At 43.0% G+C, this 27,988-nt stretch overlaps 1 protein-coding gene across 3 annotated transcripts in view; it reads right to left on the bottom strand.

The window, feature by feature from the left end:
- NAV1 (neuron navigator 1) overlaps positions 1-27,988 on the bottom strand; it is a 206,624-nt gene that overhangs the window by 159,337 nt on the left and 19,299 nt on the right. For all 3 annotated transcript variants that reach the window (XM_083173161.1, XM_083173162.1, XM_083173163.1), the window contains exon 2: positions 518-620. In XM_083173161.1, coding sequence (XP_083029287.1) covers positions 518-620 — 103 coding nt within the window. The remainder of the gene's footprint in view (positions 1-517; positions 621-27,988) is intronic.

Here is a 27,988-nt window from a genome sequence, read left to right as displayed (position 1 = left end):
GGTACAAAATGCTATGCTCCTGGATTTCCCTGTTAACCCTGTGAGTGCCAACATTGCTGTTAGCGATTCTTAAATTATCCGCTAAAGATGCCACTGTTCTTTTAGTATAAATAAACACAAATACAGCCAAATCAATTAATTGAAGTTTAGTTAAATATTGCACCCAAAAAAAGAACAGTCGCTGGGAGCGATGCCAGCATTTTTAATGGATATTTTGATGATCTCTCACAGCAACGTTGACGCTGAAAGGGTTAATGTATGATTGTCATCACCAGTGTTGAAACACCATTCTCATAAATTAACCAGTTTAACACAGGTGATTGAAATCATACATTAAGAGGGAAGTCCAGCAGCAGAGCATTGTGTACCTAATGGATTGGGTCATGTGGGAGGATATACTGGAAGTGATCTCTTAAAGGTCAATGCATTAAAAAGGGTAATTCAGTAAACGTTCTATTATAGTTCTAAATATAGACCACAGTGAACCTTATTTATGTTTAACTTAGTGGTGACGTACCTGTGTGTTACCTGAGATCCACGGAGGCTGGACATGGTCTCCTCCAAATTTTGCCTCAAATCCAGGACATTTTGAACAGTCCGTTTTCGCTGAGTCTCAGGATCTGACCAGAAAAAAAATGAAGATAGAATGTTAGTATAGAAGTACCACTAGGATACTATAGGCGCTAAGGTGGGCTCACCTCCCAAATAAGCAATAGTTATATAAGGGATAGTTGGTCCCTTGCATAAATGTGAAGAAAAAAAAGCAAGAAAGAACATTATGTTACTAACAGAATGTTAGTATGTCTAGAGTTGTTACCCCTGTTCAAAAAGTGGCAAATATAAGTGTTTGAATAAAATGGAGGCTGCCCTTAATTTGGTGACCAACACTGAATAACATGGTCAATAAACAGAAGCTTCCTTTGCTTGAGGCCCACAAAAGTCCATAGCCTTCACTGTGCTATGGGCCCAAAGAGCTTCGGGTGCATATTATAGCCGTGGCTCTCGTGAAATGTTCCCCAAGCATCAGGATTGAATTACCCAGTTACTTCAATACTGGAATATCTGACAGAGGGGAACAACTCTGATTACAACGTAGCTTTGTGGTTTCAAAAGGAAAATGAAAAGGACTTTATCCAGAGAAACTACAGAACGCTACCTAAAATATAAATATAAAGTTATGGAGTCTGTTTAATGAGAGATAATAGAACACAATAGCGCCCAGGATCGCATTGTAAAATGCAATTTTATAGTATGAATGTATTATCATCCATCTTCAGCTGGCGGTAGCTGTATGTGTGTGTGTCAGAATCTTGGTGAGAACGGGCATGGCAAACTGTCTGTTCTGCGACCATCAAATTATTTCCTCCCTGCACACAAGCTGCAAATGGATGTTTATGCTCTCTTTATGCTTTTTGCATGCATACAGGGAACTCGGCATGCAAGGGTGGCAGCGTTCGTGCGGGCGGCGTTTAATCCACAGGTAAAGCTGCTAATTTCGCAGCTGTGCGTGTGGAACAGAATAAGGTCCTTAATGTCAATAGAAAAACTGGCACATGTTAGGTGAGTTGAAAATGCACACAATCTGCATAAATACCATTTATTCACTTAATGTGTGACATCTTGTATATAGTTAGTCAAAGCAATTGTATGAGCAAACAGATCTGATAGTAGCTCTTAAGCTAGGTACAAACCTGAAAGATAAGAGGAACAACTTATTTATTTTTTATGACATCTGAAATGATCCAGAGAACATCACATTTTCTGTGCAGCACTCCTGATGAAGGGAGTTGATCTGCCTGTGACAATACCTTCTGGAACTACCATTGGTGCAGCAAGTGCATTGCACCAGGGCCCCTGAGCACTACATTGTCATTGCTGCTACCCACTGCTGTGTGCATATTGTGAACTTGGGTTGGAGTGGATGACAAGGGCCCAAAATTTACTTTTTCACCTGGGCCAACCACTCACTAGTTCCGACACTGTTCTGGGTACTGTGTCCGCACTGTGCAGGCCTTGTCACTGAGCATCTGACACCACAGTGTTGCACACATAATGAATCTTGATGCATCTTTGAATGCATCAGATGTACCAAGAAAACCTATGGCAGATGCAATTTCACCTTCTAAATATGGCCTCCTATGTCAGTGAGATCTGTGCATGGTTCTCTTCCAAAAAATTAGTAAAAATTATAATTTAAAAAAATCAATAGCATAGAGGTCCCCAACAGCCCCGAGCATAACCAGCCCCAGGCTCATTGAGCCTGTCCCGGTTCCCCAAATACAAGGTGGGGGGGATATAGGGTCCCCTGTATTTTGGAACCAGCATGGAGCTCCAACAGCCAGCAGTGTCATGCCACAGCCGAGGGACACTTTTTAGGTCCAACGGCTGTTACATGAGCTCAGTGACTGGTCAGCCCTTAACAGGGTATCTGGGGGAGTGTAGTCTCCCCCCCCCCCCCTTTTACATTTTAACAACATTCACACATACTCACCTGCTCCAGTGTTGTCCTCTCTCTTTTTTTCATATTCTTACTGAATACTGCACATTTCCATGTTTAAAAATTACACATCATTTCCAAAAGCTGCACATCTAAAAAATTTACACATTTGCAAATTCCTTGTCTAAAAAATTGCACCCTACTACATTTGCAATGTTCTGCCGAAAATCGCAGATTTGGCCGGGGGCCAGGTCTAAATGGTGGAAATTTTCCTAATTTAGCCCTCCCATACCCACAGACTTCTGTAATTTTGGGAGCATAGCATAGCCATGTGCAGCCTGGACCAGCCTCCTCCTGAAGTGATAGGCAGCATCTCCTCTCCGGGTTTCTCCTAGAGAGGAGCGAAGTCATGTTGACAACTAAAACCGCAATTGTATCCTATACTTGAACTTCACACTTTTTGTTATTTGTGATTTTTCACAGTATTTCAATTTATTTTACTTTATTTTCATTTCCTATTTTTTTGCTAGTATTATTATTTTTTGTGGCTTTTCATATCAACATAACTTGACCTGCTTTTTAATGCATGCATTGATACTGAAATTAACAGTAAAAAACTGTGATTATAACATTACCTCTGATTGTCTGCATCATATTACAAAAAACACATTAGGACAGAGCACAGTACCATGCCTTCCATATTCTGTTGGCAAGTATGCCCTAAATGTTCACAGTTCTACCCTATCCACAACAAACAAAATAATGAATTGGCCATCTTTGTCCCAGTTCCATAGATAGGATATGTATGATATCCCGCTGGCTAGGATGCCGGCAGACAAAAGACTACAGCTAACCCTTCTTGTTAGTGCCTAAACCTAACGCTCTGCAACCTAACCCTCCCCCTTCTTGGTGCCTAACCCCAACCTTCCCCTCCTTGCACCCTAGTCTGAAGTCCCCCCACCAGTGCCTAAGCCTAACTCCCCTCATTGTTGGTTGCATGCTAGCGCCCTCCGCATACTCACGAATCAGGATGCCGGCTGACGGTATTCCAGCAGCTGCATCCTGATATTTTTGATGTTCCGACGTTGGTCTTCTGACAGCAGTTAGGATGCCAGCATTGGTATACTGAACGCCGGCATCCTGCCTGCTGGGATACTGACCGTATTCCCCATAGACTACTATGATCAACTTGATCCATCAGAAACATGATTCATAACAAATGTTGGCACAATTGTCTGCAAGCTAAACCATTTGGAGACTAAATCAAAGGTTCAAAGCACAATGCACAGTATGCTGATGTATAATGTCACAAGAGAGAATAAAACAGTTTCCATGCTACATGCTACTTTACAGTCTGAATGAAAATTGAGCTAGTCTCACTATTTGGATCACATAATTTGAATATTTGAGAATTTAAGGTAAGGTGAAGCAAGCATATAATATGGGCACCCTTTATGTCCTACTACTGTATTACCTTAATGCATGGTTGATGCAGAAGATTGAGTAATGTTTTATATACAATATTATAGTTTAACTGGTACGTCACTTAAGTATCTCCAATTTTCGCCATCCCCCCAGTGTGCCCTCCCCACCCCACTTAAGCTCAGGTGACTTGAAGTGGAATTTCATTATCTTTGCTATGCTTTGCATGATGTCTTGATGATTGCTGGGTACTGTTTATATGATATATATGTGTGTTGGTACTTCTGTCTCTATATATTTGGGTTGATTTTTAATTAACCTCTGTTACTGTGATCATAGCTTTCTCATGCACCCTAGATAAGCTCATTTACCTGAAACCTGTGACAGCTGCCCCTTTAATACTAATTCAGGTGCTGTGTTTGGGATTGTCTCACCTTATAAAAGCCATAAGTTACTTGGCAGTTGAGCATTAACCCAGGAAAAAAAACACATGTTAATTTTAGCTATGATGTGTAAGCAGGTGCCAGGTTCCCAAGAAAACCAGGTGTTAGTGTAGGACTTGCAGTGAAATGGGGTCCCTTGGCGATGGGCTGCAAGCTTAAATGCATTGATCAATTCATGAACTAAAACCCCATTATTTATTTATTGATTATTTGAATGTTAAGGTGAGTTAGTTTGTTGTAGTGAGTGCTGGGCCCCCTGTGTTTGTACTTACTAGAGTGTGTGGTCACAGGCCACCGCACCCCACCCTGGGATGTGGGTGCTGTTTGCACCCCATTCCTAGGAATGGCGAGTGTGTTGGTACTTCTGTCTATATATATATATATATATATATATATATATATATATATTATATAGCAGGGTATTGCAGCATGCACTCAGACACTTTCCAATGTGTAAATAACTGGGTCAAGAAGGACACAACCAGAGGGTATCGTGTATCATTGTTTCAGACAACTAAGTCCTTTATCAAGACAAAAGATGTCTTATGTCTTGATAAAGGACTTAGTTGTCCGAAACATTGATACACGATACCCTCTGGTTGTGTCCTTCTTGACCCAGTTATTTACACATTGGAAAGTGTCTGAGTGCATGCTGCAATACCCTGCTATATTTCCAAACCGTGGATAGCAAGCACCGGACCTGCTGCCTTTGCATTATTGAGTGCAGGACATTATTGTTTCTATTATATTATATATATATACTTCCATGGCCTGGCACTCCACATAACGAAATAGATACCTTCTCCCGATTTGCTCGGGATAAGTCTTACAATGTAGAGACTGGATAATATAATGACCTTTCAGTTGTATTTAACTGTCTTCAGGATATAAAAAAAAATTACACAGAACATACATTTATACATGTAGAGGCGCATGGCATATATAACGGTATGTCTTATGTCATTACTTTTATAACCGGAAGACAGTTGAATACACCAGAAACATCGTTATATCATCCAGTATGTTCATTGTATAATGTTATCACGAGTGCCGCACCTTTGATCTTTCTCTCTCAATTTATATATAAAAACAATGTGTATAATAGGCACTGTTTTTTATATGAAACTATTGGGGTGTCTTTCTTACAGGTAAATATAAAAGTCCACGGTTCCCTAAGCCGGTGAAGGTTTGTGCCCCCCCCCACACACACACGGCTATTTAGCAGGATCTAGACAGCCCTCGCCGGTTTTGTAGTAAATGTTAAGTGTGCAGAAGCATAGACAATGCCGACTTTTCTTAATGGAGAGTTTTTAATTAAAAAAATCTTTGAAAATATGATCATCCACTTCTTGAAAACTCTCATTGTCCAGAATGAAATACATAGGGTGAGATTTTATAGGATGAGAGATTCAGAAAGTGAGAGATTTGGTGAGAAATCTCCAGTTTATTAAAGCGACAATCATTGACACTTCAAAATCAAACTGATTTCGTAATGTCGTAATGTCACAATAATACAATAAACTGAAACAAGTAGTTACATAAACATGGGACAGTCTTAACCGATATTTGTAGATTTTAATATATTCTCTACCGACTTATGTTTGAAGAGAAGACATAAGGGGGAAGGTGGAAAGGATAACAACCAACAAAACCAGACAGACAGTGAGGGTATATAGACACAAAGACAAAGGGCGAGGAAGGAGGGTGTGTTCCAGGTACACACTACATTTAGTAACAATCCAATAGTAAACAAAAAAAGAAAGAAAATATATATATATTTTTTTAAATAGTTGATGATGGAAGTATACATTTCACGTATCATTGTTATGGAGAGCAGTATAGATAGATCCGTCTGGGCCTGATCCCCAAGGGGAAGACCCATTCTTTCTCTGTACTCACTCCACTTGAGCCATTTGAAATGGGTTGGGTTAGCAGAGTGAGTGTATCTACAGTCAGCCGTCTCCAAAAGAAAATGCTTATGGACCTTATTAATAACATAGTGTATATCAGGGACTGAGGGTGACTTTCAGAGCTGACCAATGGCAGCCTTAGTAGATACCAGGATCTGTCCCATAATATAAATATCATCCTGGGGTATAGTCATAGTGTAGTGGAACAATGCAATAACAGAATCAATAGATACTTGTATTCCCAGGACACCACCTATAACAGAGAACACCTCAGTCCACAGCGGCCGCAATACTGGACAATCCCAGAATATGTGTAGGATAGATCCAATACATCCGCATCCTCTCCAACATAGATTGGAGACCAAAGGCCATATCCTATGCAGCCGCCGAGGAGTAAGAAGTAAGCCCTATGACATAATTTATAGAACATCTCAGAATCGTTGAAACATTTAGAAAGCTTAAAACAGGAGTGAGAAATAGAGTCCCATTCTTCCACAGAAAAGGACCTGGATAGATCAGATTCCCATCTAGTTTGGGCTAATAGTTTACCCGATTTAAGTTTGCCAATCTGATAATTATACCATTTAGAGATCCCACCCTTATGTGCCTGTGAGGACAATCCAGCGACAATAACTTTAGGGAAGGAGAGTGCTACAGTGGGCTTACCGGAACTCGAAGTCAGCCAGTGGCGTATCTGAAGGTATTTATAGAAGTCTTGTTTTGGTAGATTAAATTTTTCTTTTAATTCAGAGGACAGGAGGGTTCCAGTCGGGCATAGTGATTTTAGTGATGTGAGGCCCGCCGAGTGCCAATCATCCAATTTCAGATTGGGGATAAGATGGGCCACAATCAAGAGGGATAGGTCCGGGCTCGGCAAAGAAACATCCCCATCACCCGACAGCACTTTGTGCCAAGTCGACAGGGTGTCTCTAATTGCAGTACCGGGGCCCGTCCAAGTTGGAATCGCCTGCGGGGGGGAGCCAAAATAATTCATAAAGTTGGACTTTGGGCAGAAAAGATTGTTCAATCAGTACCCAGGGCTTCGGTGTGCCAGTAGCAAACCAATCCCTGGCCTGGCTAAGTAAACAAGCCGACTGGTATTCGTGGTCGGGACCCCTTCCAAATATATCGGGCAAACAGTTTATTGAAACCAGAGAAAAGTGATTTGGGAGGAATCCTAGGGATGGCTCGAAAAAGGTACATAAGCTTGGGTAATAAAATCATTTTGGACGCTGCAATACGGCCAAGCCAGGAAACCTTGTGTAATCCCCATTCGCCTATGAGTTTTTCGAATGCGCCAAGTAAAGGTCTGAAATTACATTCAAATATATCAGAGCCCTTAGTTAGCTGTACACCCAAGTATTTAATAGATTTCAATTGCCATGCATAACGGTACTGATCCTTTAGTAGTCTAACCTTTTCCGGGGGTACATTGATAGGTAGAGCCTCTGTTTTGGAGGTGTTTAATTTGTAGTACGAGACAGTGGAGTATACTTTCAATACTTTATGTAACGCAAATAAAGAGGCTTCAGGCTGTAGAAGGCACAAGAGGATATCATCTGCAAAGAGGCTGATTTTGTGGGATATCCCTCCTATCACAGGGCCTTTGATAAGCTCAGTGGACCTGATTTTTTGCGCAAGGGGTTCAATAGCCAGAGCGAAAATAAGCAGGGACAGGGGGCAGCCCTGTCTGGTGCCATTAGTTATTTTAAAAGCAGTGGATATACAGCCATTCACAAACACCTTTGCAGATGGGGAGGAATATAGGGCAAAGATAGAGTCTATAAATCAGCCACCAAAGCCAAATTGAAGCAACACTGATCGTAGGTATCCCCAGTGAAGTCTATCGAACGCTTTTTCGGCATCAAGGGATAGAATCAACACGGGAGTTTTTTTGCAATCACAGCTCTCAACAATGTTAAACACTCTGCGAGTATTATCTGGGGCCTGCCTGCCCGGCACAAATTCAACCTGATCTGCAACAATGAGTGAAGGCAGAAGGGGGGCCAGGCGGTTCGCAACCATTTTAGCATATAGTTTGAGATCGGTGTTTAATAGAGCTATAGGGCAAAAATTTTGGACTGCCATTGGTGGTTTCCCAGGTTTGGGGATTGCAACTATACGCGCCTCAAGCATCTCCTTCGGGAATCTACCGGTGTCTTCGGCTACATTAAAATCCCTTAATAGAATTGGAGCTAGGATTGGCTTGAAGCGTTTATAGAAGTTAGAGGGATACCCGTCCGGGCCAGGAGCCTTGTCTCTAGGCATAGAGTCAATAGCTGCTTCTACCTCTGCCAAACTCCATGGTGAACACAGGGACAGGCATGTACCAGAATCCAACCGCGGGAGAGAAATACTGGCCAAAAAGTTATCAATGTCGGAGGGAAGGGGCTGGGGGGTGTCAGCATCCGTACTACGGTTGTATAACTGGAAATAATACTCTGCGAAAGTATTTGCGATGTCAAAGGGGTCAGAAACTTTAGAGCCATCGGAGTTGTAAACATGATGGATTCTAGCCCTTGCTTGGTGCCCCCTTAGTTTCCTAGCCAATAGGCGACCTGCTTTGTTTCCAAGTACACAGAATCTCTGGTTTAAGCGGAATAGATTCCTCTGGACCTCTCTAAGGGAAAGAGAGTTAACCTTCCCACGGGCTTTAAGGAGGATATTATGCAGTTGTTTATTCTGCGGGTTTGCCTTATGGGCAGCTTCTAATCTTGAAGCTTCTTCTTCAGACTGTTGAGCCTCTAATAGGTGTGCTCGCTTCATCCTAGCGGCCACTTGGATGGCCGAGCCGCGAATAACAGCTTTGAGTGAGCACCAGTGATTAAATACGTTAGTGTCATCTGGGTTATTAGATGAATTGTAAGCTAATAGAGAGTCTTGAATGACTTTACATGCCTCAGGGCTAGATAGAGTGTAACTCCCCAGCCGCCAGGGACCCGGAGCCACTCTACGGGAACCCAAATCGCATTTTATCATCAAGGGAGAGTGATCCGACCAAGGGGTTTATTCTAGTTCATTCTTTCTGACAAAATCCTTCTTAGATGGACAAAACCATGTGCACTGCAGGGGGGCAGATGAAACATGTGCAGAGAGAATTAGATTTGGGTGAGTTTTTTTGTTTCTGTGCAGGGAAAACACTGACTGCATGATTTTACACTGCAATATAGATCTCACTTTGAAGAAAAACCCCACCCAAATCTAATTCTCTCTGCACAAGTTACATCTGCCCCACCCGCAGTGCACATGGTTTTGTCCATCTAAGAAGGATTTTGTCAGAAAGAATGAACTAGAATAACCCCCCAAGTCATAGACAATATGCGAGCTTTAATTATAGAGGCCAGAGTCAACTTGTCAGTCAATACTAGATCTATTCTGGAGTATGATCGGTGCTGATGAGAAAAGAAAGAGTAGTCCCTCACGGATGGGTTTTTGACTCGCCATGCATCATATAAATCATATTCACCTAGTAAGTGGCGAAAACCTGAGGACTGGTTAGGGAGAGGGGTAGGGCGTCCCCCAAGGGGCCCAGTTCTATCGACTAACGGGTCAGGGACCATATTAAAATCTCCCAGGATCATAGTAGCACCCCTGGAGTGTCTCTTAACTAATGCACATAGTCTCCTGCAAAACGGGAATTGTCTGGAGTTAGGGGCGTAGCATGATACAAGTGTTACTTCTAAACTTTCAAGCTTACCCACTAATATTAGGTATCTGCCTTCCGGATCCGCATGTTGGTATTCAACAGAGAGGGAGCAACGGGAAGAGACCAATAGCTACTCCCGCCTTTTTAGATGGGCCATTAGCAGTATAACATTGGGGGAATCTATTATCAAAAAACCTAGGTGGAGCAGATTTCATAAAGTGAGTTTCCTGAACTGCAACTTTGTCTGCTTTTAATTTGTGGAATGAGGCCAGAGCCATTTCACACTTCTGAGGGGAGTTTAGCCCCTTAACATTCAAGGGTATGTTTTAGGGTACCAACCGTCAAGGCGGCATTATCATCCACTTCTGACACAGCCAGAGGTTCGGCGCGGGAGGGTTGTGATGAGGAGAGAGGGTTCGAAGGAGGAAGGCAGTCAGAGCCCAGATCAGCTGTAGGAGGCCGTTGGTTGTCCATGAGGCGTGGTGATGGCTTAAAAAAGGATACCTGCGAGACCGCCTTAGATACTCTGCTCCTTTTTGAAGGCATGATATAGAAGGAGTGAAACACAGGGGAATCCACAAAAACAAAAATCAGAAAGGGGACCCGTGGAGGACCAGAGGTTGCGTCAAACAGGAGAGTTCAGTGACTAAAATTTAACTCCAATGCGGTTACTCTAATTCTAATCTTAAGTCAAAGGTTGCGGGGTGGTGACAGTTAGGGGCCTATCATGGCCCGTAACTACATACTAACATACTAACAAGTGAAGGAGCAGGTTCGGGTACTGGTACACAGATAAGCACTCCTCGAATTAGTAGCAAAAAGGCCTCCTCGGTGCCAGGACACCCAACACATAGATGCACATAGGCAAATGCACCCTGTGCAGGGGTTAAATCAAAGACTGTACCAACCGCTAGGTATTATAGAGGAGCAGAAGATGATGTCTCCATTGTCCTTCTCTAATTTCTAGTGAAATTTATGACTGTGACACTGTTACAGTATATGTGTACCATAACCTCTCCTAGTACAGAAATTGTACAACAAATGTAAAACTATAAGGTTATTGCATGGTCAGGTTTACAGTCATATCTGATTAATTAAGTCTTAGTTTCTGATTCAAATATCCGCAAACATTGGTATTCAATTAGAATTTTTCAAACACTGCTCCAGACTTGATGATAACTGTATAAAGGTCTTTATTTCTCAGGGTATAGTTCAACAACTCTGGTATACCTCTCATGAATAATAATGTGGTTAAAGGTGTTTAAATAGTGGAATGAGGAAAGAGAAGAAACTTCATTTTCATTACATTTTCTTTATAAAGCAGAGCAGATAAATTGCCTCTACCAGCTTTCTACATTTTCCTTATGGCCACTGATTAACAAATACCCCTTTTACACCAAAAACGCCGGGTCTCACCCAGGTTTTTGATCCCTGCTTCAAGCCGGGTGCGACCCGCCGTTTGCTCCCTTTTACACCGCCCGCAGCCCCCGCCGCTGCTTGGAGATTACGTCATCTCCAAGCACCGGTCACCGCCGCCGGGAGCCGTACCGCTGCGCTGGGGGCAAGCCCAGCACTAAAGTCATCTGCTGGTCTGCCCCCAGCCCCCGTGCACTCCCCCCATTCACCTCCTCCACTGCCGCTGTATGCAGAGTATAGCAGACAGCAGCGCAAGCTGTCTGTGCCCGCCCCCGTCCAACCTGCGGATGCTGCGGTCCGCAGGTTGCACGCCCTCCATTGATGTAAATGGGAGCCGGGTCGGATGACCCGGCTTACCCATTTACACCGCCCTTTACCCAGGTCCTAGCCTTGTTCTACCCAGGTCAGGACCTGGGTAGAATTCCCGTGTAAAGGGACACAGCAGGGGTATAATTTACCATTTTTAAGGTTTGACCAATCTTTTTTTGCACACTACAGAATTAACAATGGTCATGAATTAGCATTTGGAATTGAATCGCTCAGCTTGTTCAAATATTATTAGCACATAATCACAGAACTCAAAGCTCCAAAATTTCATTTTTTAAACAAATCAGGGAAGATTTATCAAACATCAGAAAGAGATAGGCTGTGTACACACGGGGGCTATTATGTCTAATATCGCGGGCAATATGATCGCTGAGCGACCATATTGCCGGAGATGGGAGTGTGCACCGGCGATATATCGCCGGGTGTGCGCTCCCGTTTTCTCCCCCATAGTGATCGCTGGTCGCAGGAACATTTTCCTGCGACCAGCTGATTTACACTGCCGGGCTTCCCCGGCAGTTTCTTTTTCATCAGCGACCATCTCTGGTTGCTGATGCAAACGGGACACTAAGCGATATATCGCTCATCGCGAGCGATATATCGCTCATCGCGAGCGATATATCGCTCAGCGATATATCCCCCCGTGTGTACGGGGGTTTAGAGTGGAGAGAGATCAAGTACCAACCATTCAGCTTCTAAATGCCATTTTTAAAACAGTATTTGAAGGATATGATTGATTGATACTTTATCTTTCTCCAATGATTGCTATATTTCCTCCATAGCCTGTTAAAGATCTGTCTTCACCTTATCTCTCCACAAGGCTTGATACACATCCTTTTTATTATTTTATAGTTTTTCCTTTTTACAATTATTATTATTTGTATGTACCTGTGTCCACTGTAATGCCTGATATGTGTATTTATAAAACTTAACCACACTTGGCCACTTTTCATACTCATCTTCAGGAAAGTATGAATGCAAAGCATTATAAGATAAGGGGCAAGATTTGACATCCTCTGCTGATTTAAATGTAGTCTGACAGTGTGAATATATGATTTCCTTATGGTACAATCAAATGTGAGGGTACAAGAAGGGTAAAAAAAAAAGAGAAGATATGGATGGGATATATGAAGGTGGATGAAGATGATAGGTAATACAATACTGCATTACTAAACAAAGGAGACATAGATCACATAAATACTTGATAAACTAAATTAAAGTGAGAGTAAAATTAAATAATAATGTTACAAATATATTCCTGTCCTATGTCTGAAAAACACCACTGTAAGTACTACTATATGGCAAACATTATACCTCTTTCACATCGCCAAAATAACCCTGGTTATTGCCAGGCTGAGGCTGCATAACCCGGGTTGAGGTGAACTCTAAATGCACTAATATTAAATATCCCGGGTTGAGCAACCTGGCATTTCAACCAGGGATATAAGCAGTGTTATCCATGGGTTGGATCGGGGTTAAATGGCCCTTAAATGGTCCAACCCCAGTTATTCCACCAGTGGTTCATTGTAAACTGAAGGAGTTGCTGAGTATAAGAGATGAGGTAGAGAATGCCGGGCAGCTGACAGGAACTGTCAAAGATTCTGTTGTTTACATCTGCCTCCTGCGCAGATACTGTTGTCGGGTAAAAGCACTACCTGCCCAATAGTGTAACCTCCTCCTCAAATAGCTCTCACTGGCTGAAGTAGATGCAAGCATGAAGTCATGGCTCCAGCCTTGTGCTCTGTTGGCCATGATTGCTGCTAAGCTGTGAGCTGGCCCTACCCTTTTTCCCCTTTCTGACTTGTTTTTATGAGCCAAAAACTAGTCCATTTAAAATAACATACATGTGGTTTTAATGGCTGACCTGGGATGACCGAAAAGATGCCAACCCGGGTCAAAAGTGCAATTAAAAGGGTGTGACCCGGGTTGTAAATCCCAGGTTGAACAAGGGTTTGCGATGTGAAAGTGGTATAAGAGTGAAAAAATGGAGCAGTATGGTTAAGGAGCACATACTGTTTTCTTGCTGGATGCGCTGTGTACATTGACAGTTAATTTTCTGTGCTTTAGGACACATGGACTACATCATGGAAGCAAAGTTCACAGTACAGCATCAGGGATACAAATGTTAGCCTGATATATCCAGGAGGCAATGAATAGTCTTCCAAAGGGAGGCCTCCTTAGGGTCGGTCCACCAAATGTAGGTCAATACATGTAAAAATAGAGATTTTTGTTACATTTCCATGCTGTTTGTCTCCACTATTTCAGCTCCAAAATCTACAGTATTCTTACAATTTAGCTAATGATGGTATTTTGGTGTTTGATGGGTTCTTTTCATACCTTTGAAAAAACTTTTCTATGGCATGGTGACATCATCTTCTTTATTACAAATGTTATAGGACAATGAACAAATGTTATAGGTCAATTTGCACATGAGTGGGGATGGTCGCATGCAGGAGAGCTCAGATCTTCCATCCTCAGAGCTCCCATCCCCTGGCCCCCGGGGAAGGGGTGCTTGGCGTGGCAAGGATGGAGGGGAGATGGAGTGCAGAGGAGCGCCAAGTGTTTCCAGCACCGGGCACGGCATCCACCAATCTGGAGAGGGGTGGCACCACAGCCGCGGCACCCAATGCGACCCCCAGATGTGGAGACACTTGGGGATCCCACCGGTCAGGATGACTCTCCCAGGCCTCACCAACCCCCTCCCACACACACTCACATGCTGGTTCTCGCTCCAGCTGTGGCTCCAGCCCTTGCGCCACAGCAGGGCAGCCTCAGGATCCATCCACATGGCTGACTACTGTGGGTCCTGAAGGGGAGTTGACCTGTTGAGCCCTCCCAATGCTGCCCTGTTAGCAGCAATGATCAAGATGGAGCCACAATGGCTGACTATGATCTGTGTCACTCAGCCAACTTTTTATTTACCCCGTGTCTCCACGGTTGAGTCCTTTATCTGTAGTGTTACTGTGTCTCCCTATGTCCATGTCCATCACCCTCCCCAGGGTACATATCTGTAAGTGTATATATCTGTACTGTCACTGTTTACTTGTTACCTACCTGTCTGTTGCACAGCAATACAAAACTAATTCCTAGTATATGTAAGTATACCAGGCCAAATAAAGCTAATTCTGATTCTGATGAGAAAAGGTGACACAAGCACAGTGTTGACATGAAAATATCCAATACATGAAAAGGTCAATATGAGGTTTTTATGGATTTGGGATGTGTAAATTTTTTACTTTTAATACATGGACCCTTAATTAGCGTAGTGTGTCCCCTCGCATGGTTCACTTCATTTCTCTTTGTTACAGTTGTGCTCGGCACAGTTACTGTTTTCAATTTTAGCACATGTGGATTGTGAAGCATGAAAAAGTTATAAAAATAAAGAAATGGAGAAAAATTTTTCAACAATATGTTGTACCGGGAATTGCTTTTTCGACCTTTTTGACTATGTTGACCAATATCAACCATATATACCATACTGTATATAATCAGCATATCAACCAATAATGGCTGACCTAGTAATTGTTGGCTATATTACCATTGATCTAAGGAACGGATATCAGCCCATCAGCCCATATCCTTCTCTTTAACCTTCAAATTCAGTATGGACATATTCACACCATAGCTTTCATTGTAAATGCATCAGAATTCTAAATTACAGACCTTCCTGAGTAATTACTGTCATTTTCTAGAGAAAACTGGGCCGCATTCAGAAATGCAATAGGACAGAGTATAAAATGTAGCTGACACACCAACATGTGACCACATCGTGTTTCCTTTGTCTAGATGTAATGTGCAGCATATATCCCCAGCAACCAATACACATTAGTCAAGGATATTACAACTCTGGACAAATAAGTATCTTGTGTGCGACACAATCACATCAACATTATTTTGTCTGCAACAAATGTGATAAATGGTAAATAAAAGGATACCATTCATTCATTTACTTGGAAAGGGTTTGCTACTCTTTAGTGCAGATACTGCAGGCTTTGCCATAGTGGGTTTGCTTTGGTTACTATGGCGATGAGAGGCAGGCTGCACTAGCTCTGTTTCCATAGCAATTTCATCTAATTCATAGTCATCAGAGAGACAACCATCTCAGGAGCAATCCTAAAGGTGCCAATCTCTGTGTTATTGCACCAGCCCTTGAAGCGTAAGCATTGGTTTCAGTGATATATCACCATGTGTGAAAAATGCAGACAGTAGATATTATAATACTATGATGTAAAACTGTATGGCTGCTTCCCTTACGAAGTCAGACAAATTCCATAATGGTGCAATTTGGAAGCGTTGGACACAGTAAACTATGCAAATGCAGCAAGTCATGTTTTTAGAATGTGATATGCAGCAGACATGATAACGTTTGCATAATGCTGTCTGTGTAGCACAGCAGGCTCAGTGTATGCCTCACATCCTGTCTGCATAACAAGCAGTCCAGCTGCATAGTACTCCCTCCCACTACAGCTCTCCCTCTGTCCTCCCCTGTGCACTAAATTCATTCTCTTTATATTATCCTCCTAAAAACTGTAATCGTTTAATACTGTATGCAACATTGCAGCACGTGTGAGGTGGAAAGAGTAGTAATAAGAATCTTGTATTGTTGTATACAAAATGCTTGAACAGAAACAAACAAAAGGTTTGCATTATATGCATGTGTTGATGAATAACAAATAGAAAATATTAATAAAAATATATTTGTAAATGAATGAGGTACATACAGATAGTGGTAGATGCTCAATTAGTTCAGTAGCATTTCCCAGGTGCATGAGGGAGGGGTTCTACTTACCCAAATGAATGAGGTACCCAAGGTCAGGGAGTACCATGTGCAAACTGAAGAGCCAGCTTAGTGGGATCAATAGGAAACCTATATAGTCTCGTTGTACTAAGCGCATTTTGTAATTTACACATTTAAATTACACATTTATTTTTTTACATTTCTTAAGTTATGTTTTTTTAAATAATGTATAACAATGCGTTGGGACATTTCTGACTTTTTACTGATTATAATCATACCTGTTATAAGTTCCATACACAGTGGGTGACTATGCCCAGTGTGTACGGACAGCAATGATCGCTATCATCGCTGGGGGGAAAGCCGCTCAGTGCATACACACTGAGCGTCTTCCCCCCTGCCTGGCGATGTCAGCGGGGGGAGGACGGCTTTGCATAGCGCTATGCAAAGCCGTCCTCAAAGCTGCTCATCTGCTGGTATTACCAGCAGATGAACGGCTTTCCCGGCGATGATGCAGGAGCGTGCAGCAGCGCTCACCGCTCATCGCCGAGGCATGCACACTGGGCGGCTTTCAGCTCAAAGCAGCTCAAACATACTGTTTTGAGCGACTATCAGCTCAAAGATGCCCAGTGTGTATGGTCCTATACGTGTGTTATATCTGCAAGAATATGTTAGTTACTTAACAAAAATAATTATGTGCAATATTTAAAAACTAGTTGACCAGCAATGAGGCATTTTCATTTGCTAAAATAAGTGTTCTATTATATAGACAAAGTGTGCTTTAGACTGTAATTAGCTCCAGGAGCAGGGCCTTCTTCCCTCCTGTTCTCATTATCTACATTTTCTTGTACACCAGCTATACTCTACACATCCTGCTGGGTTGGGATCATTTGGTCTACAGCATGATGGTCGACAGTCATTAGGTCGACATGGGAAAAGGTCCACATGGGTCTAAGTCGTCATGGGAAAAGGTCAACATGGTTATAGATCGAAAGGTCATTAGTTCGACAGGCTATTAGGTCGACATGTCATTAGTTCAACAATGTCTAGGTCGACAGTCAAAAGGTCGACATGGGGTTTTTCACCTTTTTTTTACTGAATATCAACACAGTCGACATGGACACAGTTTTAAGTGCACCGCATCCGCTCGCATCGCTCGCTGCACTAGCAAAGCTTCAGGCTCGGTGCCTCACTACGCTTGGCACACAATTTTATTCTCCCACCACGCCCTAGTGCAGGGCTGGGCAACACCGGCCCTCCAGATGTTGATGAACTACACATCCCAGCATGCCTTGCATCAGTTTCAGCATGGCCACATAGCAAAACTAATGCAAAGCATCCTGGGATGTGTAGTTCATTAACATCTGGAGGGCCGGTGTTGCCCAGCCCTGCCCTAGTGGATGGTAGGGCATGAAATTCCGCCCGTCGGCTCAAAAAACAGTGAAAAACCCCATATCGACCTTTTGACTGTTGAACTAGACACTGTCGAACTAATGACCTGTTGAACTAACGACCTGTCAAACTAATTACCTTTCGACCTAGAACCATTATTTATTTATTTACAGTTTCTTATATAGCGCAGCAGATTCCGTTGCGCTTTACAATAGTAGACAGTGATAAGACAAACTGGGTAACAACAGACAGACTTGGGGGTTAGAGGGCCCTGCTGCAAGCTTACAATCTATAGGGATATAGGGGGGAAACACAAGGACAGGCACCAGTAATAGCATAGCAGTTACATGTCAACCTTTTCCCATGTCGACCTAATGGTGTCGACTATCATGCTGTAGACCAAATGACCGCATCCCATCCTGCTTGGGCTCTCTGCCCCAGACTTGTTTGTTATATTGTTTTTTCAGATGACCTGGACCCATTATTTGCGCCCACGCTAATACAGTAGCTATAGGTTTCAGTTTATGCTGAATATTTCATTGCACAGCTAACATCAGTAGCTATATTGAGAGTTGTAATTTGTTACTTGTATTGTACTGTTTTTGTCCCCTGTGCACCTCTGCAGTACTGTACATTTTATTTTGAAAGTGAAAACTGCATATGCTACAAGGTTTGCTTTTAATTACAAACTCTGTATAACACCTATATCTCCCAACACTTGGATGTCGGTATATGGAAAGCATGAGCAGAAATGGGAACATGGCAGCAGGTGACTGATGCTATAGCCCCCATCGAAAGCCATTTTGTGTCTGGATACACATCACTACCCCTTTCTTCATCACATCCCAGTCTCTCTCAATGCAACATTCATTAACCTTTGCGATGCTATGCAAACCATCAGTGAGAAAAAGGGTCATCCTGACCATTCCCCTTCCATAAAGCAGTTCTGTCTCAACAAAATCAGTAAGTATATAAAGTATGTTATATCACAGGTATAAACTTCCGGCTGTATGAAATGAAAGTTATAAAAAAAAATGTATACCCATAAAATAAATCATACAGTACATGTGAGATCAATAAAGAAACTCCTATCAGTTTCAGATGTTAATCTGCACACAGCCTATCAGTAATGAATAGCAAGTGCTGATGAGTGTGATCAGTATTATTGCTTATTTGCATTAGTATGCATGTACTTAATGCAAAATGGCTTTTGACATCTGCATCTCAGTGTGAGCCTCCCTGAGTCTGCGATTATGCAAAGACACCCTTCTGTACAGTCCAAATAGATGTACGCTTATCCCAAAATAAGACCCCACATGTCCAGACAGTAAACATACAAGCAAGAATAACAGAACTCCAGAAACCTCAGCCACAGCCATCACTTACTGATCCAAGGACAGTTGCAACTTCACTGCAGACTGCCAAGGCCTGCGGCGAGCTGTTTCCCACCACTGTTGCATCTTCTTTGTCTCCCGCTGTGTTTTCCGAGTATTCATGCAGCTGTCTATGTGAAGGAGGGTCCTTTCCTCCATGATTCCTGCCAGCTTCTGTATATGGGTACAACCATTTCTTCCCAGTTAGTTGACCACTACACTGCCAATGGGCTCCACTTCCGGGTTCTCCAGTGAATTTAGCCAACCAGCAACATGCAATGCAGACTCTCTGTGATCCTCAGTATTCATTCAAGTCTCTTATTGAGCACAGTGGTGCTGAGAGAGGGAGGTGGTAATAATTACCTGCAGCCCAGGTCTGAAAGGGCCACTGGGGCCCCCATTACCTGACAACAGATGCTCCTGCCTTCTATCCAGTTTTAATTTCACTGGGTCCAGCCAGTGTCCAAGCAATCCCACTTCTAAGCTAAGGTTCCAGTCCAGTTTTAGTCAATTTTAGTTCTAGATAATTTCCAAGCAATACCAGTTCCAGTCTAGTTCCAAGCAATTCCAGTTCAAGCCTGGTAAAAAAAAACAATACAGGTTCCATCTTTGATCTAGCAATTCCTTGACACAACTATTGACGCACAAAGCTTCAGGTTTTTTCTACTCGAGTTTTCTATCAATCCTAGACTTCCCCTTGAATGAAGGCCATCCAGTCCTAACCAGTTCCCTTAATGTCTTTAGCATCAGGAATCTTCTTTTCACTGTTTTCCTTTAAATAGCATCTTATTTGCAAAACAATGACTACAGTTGTATTTGCATACACTTAATATAGGAGGCTATTCTGGTTGACATGCATCGATACTTTGGTCGCAGTGCTGTGTGTCATTTTTTAGCCACCTGCCATTCACAGTGCGAATTCCCACGCACGACTGTGAATGGATGTTTAACATAAACGTCCATTTGCAGCCTATAGGGAAACACCCAGTTTTGCATGCACATTCAACAGGAACTGGGCGGGCAGCTGACATCCGGTGATGTCAGCTGCCCGCCCCCACGTCACAGGGTGATTTCCATGGGAATGCCCAGCGCTTTCATGGGAACACCCCCTGGCCTGCCACCCCATGCCCCAGGCCCACACCACCACACCACATATTGGGGCAGATGTATTAAGCCTTAACAAGAGATAAATGCAAGGGTGATAAAGAGAGATAAACGTCCAGCCAATCACCTGCTAACTGCCATGTTACAGGCTGTGTTTGAAAAAAGTCAGTAAGGAGCTGATTGGCTGGACGTTTATCTCTCCTTATCACCCTTGCATTTATCTCTTGTTAAGGCTTAATACATCTGCCCCATTATTTTAATCAGCAGAAGCTGCTTGTGCAGCAAAAAGACTATTTTATGGGAAAAAAGTCACTCTGAACTCGCGCCTTATGTATAACATGACTTGTATCACATGGAGGATAGATGTATTTGGAAATATCTGTATTTTTATTCTGTGAATGACTTCTAAAATTGGTTATGATAAATCACTTTACCTAGAAATGAGCAAAGCACCTCTTGGGTTTATTCTTGAAAATTGGTCACAAAGGTGTAAACTATAGATAAAGGAGCTAATGTAGAGTTTTGTTGTTAGAGCTTAGCACTAGCCATGTTTCCTAGTGGAGCACGTGGTATTGAAATGATAACATGACATACACACATATTCTGAAGTTAATGGAGCTTCTTTGACATCTTATAGCTAAATTCTATTTTGCGTGCTTTGAAATGGATCAGAACTGTTGCACTGATAATGATTACTACATTAACAAGTAAATAATACAGTGGTACAGTTGCAGAGATGTGTGCTACATTGCATTTATCAGGCGTATAGACATAACAATGTGTGGGTGCAAGTGTATCCAAGTAGAGTTTAACTCTGAAGTAACCCCAAAGTTAGTAAACAGTACAATATTGAGCTTATCGAAATAAACTCTTGCATGGCCATGTAAGCAAATGTGAGGTACATACAGATGTATCCTCATACATCTAGCCTTAATACTCCATGCACTGCGAGATGTCTGGCAAAAGTGACCTGGCATTTTCCCGGCACCTCTGCTAACATTGGGAGCTTTGTAATATTACATTATGTTGTATTACATACCTCCATTTTACATTTGTTGCGGTTTTAATGTCTATCACCTATAAGTGTTACAAAGATGTAAAACAATCCCAAAACAGTCTATATGTGGTTCTGTTGTAGTAAAATAAATCACAAACCTCTGCTAGTGGTTAGATTACCATGGATCATAGGACATGATATGCAGTATATTAGGATTCAGCAAGCCACTAATTAACTTGATACATTTTCCATCTCCACCATCCACATGTATTTGTCTTTACAAGCTTGCGATAAACTATTTTTTGTTCCTTAATATACTGGTAGATACTTTACATGGACCACCATATCTGACCTCCTAAGCAGCAGGCTAGTGTTCAACACATAAGCACACAAGGTTTTAAATCACCATAAAAGGCAACAAGTTTGATGAGCACTATGTTACCTCTGTCTGCTGTCAGCTGAACAACCACATACTATTTCTACTGAATGTTTTACAAAACTCAAGTGACTTAAAACCAGGTAAACAATGTAACACAGCAATGAGGAAGGCATAGGATAATGAATCAGCAGCAGAAAGAACGTAATAATACCACTATATAGGTCATTGGTATGGTATGACCACATCTAGAATACTGTGTCCAGTTCTGGAGGCCATATCTCCTGAAGGATATAAATATATTATAGTTGGTACAAAGAAGGGCAACTAAAATCAAAAAACTTCTATGGGTGGTTCTCAACATAGATGCCTGTGTTAAAAAAATTTGTACTTGGGCGTCTATAATGGGAACCTCCCATAGAAGCCCATGTTAATCTTTAACATAGGCTCGCTGCTGATTGACTGGGAGAGAACCCAGTGAATGATGTCATCGGAAGATCCCTCAGTTTGGGGGAGAGGCTCTTCAGTTCGTGTGGTGTCCGGACTGTCATTTTTTTTTAACCCATGGATGCCTACATGGAAAAGAACGTTATCTATGCCTGAGGAGCTGGTACATCTAATTTATTTCCACAGGTACCCATATGGATATCTACTTGAGAAGAGGACAGTACTATGGTGGACCCTATAGATAAGTATATTTATGTGAATGTAGTATGTATTGAAGTTTTATTTTCTACAATGTGTGTGTCATTTATTTGGCTATTGGCTAAGTTGTGGAACTACAAGACCCAGCTGGCCCTTTATTGCCCACATGCTGGGACTTCTCCAAGTCCCTGCATGCGAGGGAGGCTTGTTGGGACTTGTAGTTCCACATCTTAACCCAATAGTTATGTAGTCTTTTTTTTTTTACACTTTATCAGCCCGGTGCCCACCACCCAGGGGCACCGGGGACAGCCCTGGGCTTCAGCCCCGGCTAGAGTTGCCTTGGAGGGGGGGACCCCTTTATTGGGGGCTCACCACTTCCCCAGGGGTTAATGCTTTGGCTGGGGGAGCTTGTACAAGAAGTCTCCTCTGGCTGTGGCATTACCCTTCTGCCAGTGCTGCTTTACAAAATATGGGGGACCCCTACTCATTTTGACCCCCATATTTTGGGAACCAGGAGCGACAAATGAGCCTGGTACTAGTTATAGAAATACAGGGGGACCCCAGTTTTTTGCGCACACACACACACACCCCCTGTATTTCTGCAATCAAGACCAGCTCAATGAGCCCCAAGGCCAATTATAGCCCCAAGGCCAATTATAGCCAGTTATAGACTTTTACATCGAATGGGTATGAATGAGTGCATTCGTACCCATTCTATCTTAGTAAATTTACCCCTAACTATAGAGCAATTAAAACATGCATGGGATAGATATAAGGATAACCTTTCAGAAATAAGGATAAAATTGGGTTTGAGGTAAGGATATGGTTAGAAAGGGGTAGACTAGATGGGCCAAATGGTTCCTATCTGCCATCAAATTCTATGTTTTTTATGACTATGTTTTTTGGACATTTTTTTCCCACAAGTGCTAGGACATATAGCTGTATTAACCTTATTCCTCTAAGGATGATTTTAGAATAAGCTTTTTCTAGACAAACTCCTCTAGGGCTTGTCAGTTTTGTTCTACTGTTGATTATATTTCCCTAATTTACAAAAACAAAAAAAAGACGCCTTCTGTATAATCTAATTAAGTGTAATTCTACTGTTTTTAATGGGGCTCTGTGTAATGAGCGCCTGATGGAGGAATTTCATTTTACTCCACTAAAGGCCCCCATACACTATACGATTTTGGGACGATTTCATCCGATTTCGGCACTTTGGGCCGATAACCGGATGAAATCGCCCCAAAATCGCAGGTGTGTGATGTATGATCCGATCCGATGCGCGGTCCCGTGCGCATCGGACCGGATCAGGGAGGTCGGACGGTCAGTACATATGATCATCCGACCTCCCTGTACTGCTATGCATATGCCTGCCCACCTGTCAGGCATATGCATGCAGACACCGGGGGGCGGGGGAGCACGGCGGGCAGACACACTGACCTGGCTGGGCACTGGGAAGCTGTGATCACCAGAAATAGCAGCGCTGCCGCTGCGGGACGCACAGTGGCGGCTATTAGATTTTTAAAATCCCTGTCAAATGACCGGCCGTTCTGTGATTGGCTGAGAGCTCTCTCAGCCAATCACAGAACAGCCGGTCATTTGACAGGAATTTTGAAAATCTAATAGCCGCCACTGTGCGTCCCGCAGCGGCAGCGCTGCTATTTCTGATCACAGCTGCCCGGCCAGGTCAGCATCACTCGCAGCACCCGGCACCCGCCAGGAACTCATTTGTTTGCCGCCGCCGCCCGCCCCCACTACTGCCGCTGCCCGCCCCCACTACTGCCGCTGCCCGCCCCCACTACTGCCGCTGCCCGCCCCAACAACTACTGCCGCTGCCCGCCCCAACAACTACTGCCGCTGCCCGCCCCACTGCTCCTCACCGCCCTGCAGCTCCCCATTTGTTTTACATGTGATAAATCGCAAGCGATTTATCACATGTAAAAACTGGCTCATCAAGTGCCAAATTGTATGTGAGCCTCCCGGGGAGCTGCCGGGCGGCTTACAGGAGAATTGGGTCCGACTTGTCCTAAGGACAAGTCGGCCTAATGTATGGGGGCCTTTAGATCTGAGGTGGCAAGTAGAAATGTGCAAAAACATTTGGGTTTGGTCCAGTCCCATTATTTAGCACAGTGCCCAAAACAATTGATTTGCGCCCATGGAGGGCAATCTTTGTAATAACTTATTTGTTACACAAGTATAGTATAATATAGTACAGGAAACTGTTTTCCTGTGATACTGTATGTATTATTATACATTTTTTGCTGGTAGGGGGATGGTTTAATTTCACTATCCTTTATCACAAAAAGTAGAGTTTAGTGGCAATAACCAACATTTTCTTTTATTATTATTATTCCAAAATAGCTGCAGGGCACTCAAAATAACTCATGACTGTTATCTCATTGATTAGGACATCTGACTTACATTTTCCACTTCATTAAAGCCCATTATCCTAGTTGTTCACATATTTTTCAAACATAGAAATGTTGGAACAGCAGTGGATCAATGTGCTCCATGTCACATGAAAAGAGTGCATATATAAAGAGTAAACCATTTTGATGACAATTTGAGGAGAGAAAGATCCTCATTAAAATACCACCCTTGCCTATGCCATAACATGGATCCAAACAAAACACTACTGATGCTTCTTGGTACACATTCACATGTACATTCACACTGAAACACAGCACATGCATAGCTGAAATGGCGTAAGGACACTTATAATTTTTAAAAGTTATAGCACTTTTAACAAAGAATAATTGGTACTTATTTTATTAAGGGACATAAACAATATTAACCCATTCCCTGGTACTCCCGAGAATTTTCCGGGCTGTGCTCCAGTGCGCAGACTGTCAAACCCGGAAAATTCTTGGGAGTGCCACTGCCTGCACTCCCTCTTGCCGGGCAGCGCTCAGCTTCAGCTGCTGCTCGGCTCCTGATGCCCGGCCCTGCCTCCTTCCCCCAGCTGTGTGCAGCGTGACCTTGCTAACGTCACGCCGCACACAGCCGCGTTGCCGGGGGGCCCGGGAAACACAGTGGGGGGGGGGTTCGGGGGAGAGTTTAGGGAGCGCTCCAAAAATGTGTCTGCACAAAAAACGTGTCGACTTTTTTGTGGCAACCAATCCCATGTTGACCTTTTCATTGCGTCAACCTTTTATGGTGTCTACCTTTTCCATGTCGACTGATTCACGCCCAAGGAAACTAGCTGGGCATTGGCATACAAAAACTTTTTTTTTGTTTTCATTGTAAATTACTACCAGTGACTAACTTTAAAGGAGATTTCACTTTCTATGGATTCCTCTCTCTGTCACACCTTTATATCAGGGGCCAACAAGACATTGTTTAATTAGGCAAGTTAAAACTGGCTGTTATTGTTGAGCAGTTAGGGGAAATTCATGAACAAATAATTACACAACTTTCTTAAAATTTATATGAATAACACAAGATGTATGTCACTCTTGTGCTAAATCCTTGAACCTTCAATAAGAGATTTATAATAATAATTTTATTTGTATATTGCTCTTTCTCAATAGGACTCAAGGCGCTTAACAGATAGAATGAACGTAATACAGTACAGGAACAATGAAGTACAACTTTCAAACACTACAGAGTGCATTGAGATACTTAAGGGAGATACGAAATGCTGGAATAAAAAGATAAGTCTTAAGTCTGTTTTTGAAGGATTCTAGAGTGGGGGCCTCTCGAACTGTGCGGGGAAGTGAGTTCAATAGAGTTGGAGTCACATGGCTAAAAGCTCGACCCCCAGATTAATAACCATAGATTCTAGGTACTGCTAAAAGTTCTTCATCTACAGGCCTTGGTTATATAGGGCTTTAAAACTCAGCAAATTAATTTTGAAGATGATTTGCCATCTTAATGGCAGCCAGTGGAAGTAGAAGTAAATGGGTGTTATGTGGCTAGAATGGGGCTGGTTGAATAATAGCTGTGTTGTATACCAGCTGTAATAAGTGCAGTTATTTAGCTGGGAGACCTAGGTAGAGGGCATTACAGTAATCTAATTGAGATTATATAATTGCATTTATGACATTTGGCAGATTTTAAGTGGTGATTATGTGTTTGATTCTGGCTATGCTCCTCAGATGAAAAAATGAGGATTTGATTGTGGCTAATATCTGATGTTTACGTGTCAAGCCACCATCCAGTATCACTGCAAGATCCTCACAGAGTGTTGTCATTTGGTATCCCCACTTCACAGTCCAGTTGGTTGGTTGTGTTGAGGCTCTATCATTAGGACCTCTGTTTTACCAACTGGCAGTCATTCACTCCTGGAGCTCAGCTAGACAGCCATTTAGTAGTAGTAGTAGTAGTACGTTTATTTATAAGGCGCCACAAAGTGTCCGCAGCACCGTACATAGCAAACAAAAAAAACAAATTACAAGGTAACGTACAGGGTGTGTAGAAAGATACAGTATAAATAGGGGTATAGCTGGTAGAACTAAAATCAGCATCAGTTCAGAAGTAGGTGTCAAAATAGTCAAGGAGACCGAAGATGAAGTAGAGGAAGGGAAGAACAGGACAGGAGCACAGGTGAGGTAATGAGGTAGGGTGAGTACGTGAGGAAGGAGGGTTGCTATTGGGTTCTCAGTGCCTGGAGCAAAGGATACATACAGTTGTGTATCATGTGCAATGGTAGACTAGGCCATGGCACCTAATTATTTCACCTAGTGGCAGTATGTGCACTGCAAAAAGCATGGGGGACAGTATATAACCTTGTGGGACACCACATGGTAGTGGCACTGATGGTAATGAGTATACATCAGATGACACTCTCTGTGGCCTGCCGGTGAGAAATGATTTGAACCAGCATAGTACTGTGCCATCCAGTTTCAGGAGCTCAAACAGAAGCCCATGTCCACAGTAACGAATGGCGCAGAGAGATCCAGAAGGATTAACATTGAATATTTACCTCTGTCTCTTGCCATTAGAAGATCATTCAGCACACATTCCAGGACTGTTTCCGTGCTTTGTCTTGTCCTGAAACCTGATTGGGTACTTGTGTATTATCACGGCGCCCCCGATGTTGGTCGCGCAATGTTTTAATCGCATGCCATGCACCCGATGGCATGTGATGCGACGCAAATTTTGCCCCCTATGCGATGAAAGATTGTATAAGCACCCTAAAGGGTGCTTACAATGTTAAATGCACCCCCACGCCACCCCCCCACTATAAACGTGAACCCGAAGTGTGGCGAACGCAGTGAGCCTGCGAGGGGCGGCGGTACGCGTCCTCCGACCTTTTCATACACCCACTATCCACGTCGGCGTGGAGTTGATTTTATAAAGTGTGGCGAGCGCAGCGTGCCACCGAGCCCGAAGCATGGCAAGCGCAGCAAGCCCCGCGAGGGGACGCGGATACCTTCACAGGTATCCGCGTCCCCTTGTGGGCTTCACAGGTATCCACGTCCCCTCGCGGGGCTCGCTGCACTCGCCACGCTTCGGGCTCGGTGGCTCGCTGCGCTCGCCACACTTTGTAAGATCAACTCTACGCCGACGTGGATAGTGGGGGTATGAAAAGGTCGGAGGACGCGTACCGCCGCCGCTCGCCATGCTTCGGGTTCACGTTTATAGTGGGGGGTGGCGTGGGGGTGCATTTAACATTGTAAGCACCCATTAGGGTGCTTATACAATTTTTAATCGCATCGCATTGTATGGCATTGTATGCCATATACAATGTCATACAATTTTAAAATTGTATGACATTGTACAATATCGCGCGATATTGCATCGCATACCTTTTGGTATGCGATGCG

This window comes from Crinia signifera, chromosome 2 (genome assembly GCF_055691185.1).
Source record: "Crinia signifera chromosome 2, ASM5569118v1, whole genome shotgun sequence".
Lineage (NCBI taxonomy): Eukaryota > Metazoa > Chordata > Amphibia > Anura > Myobatrachidae > Crinia > Crinia signifera.
The sequence above is the reverse complement of the archived record's forward strand: the minus strand, read 5'-3'. Positions and strand labels throughout refer to the sequence as shown.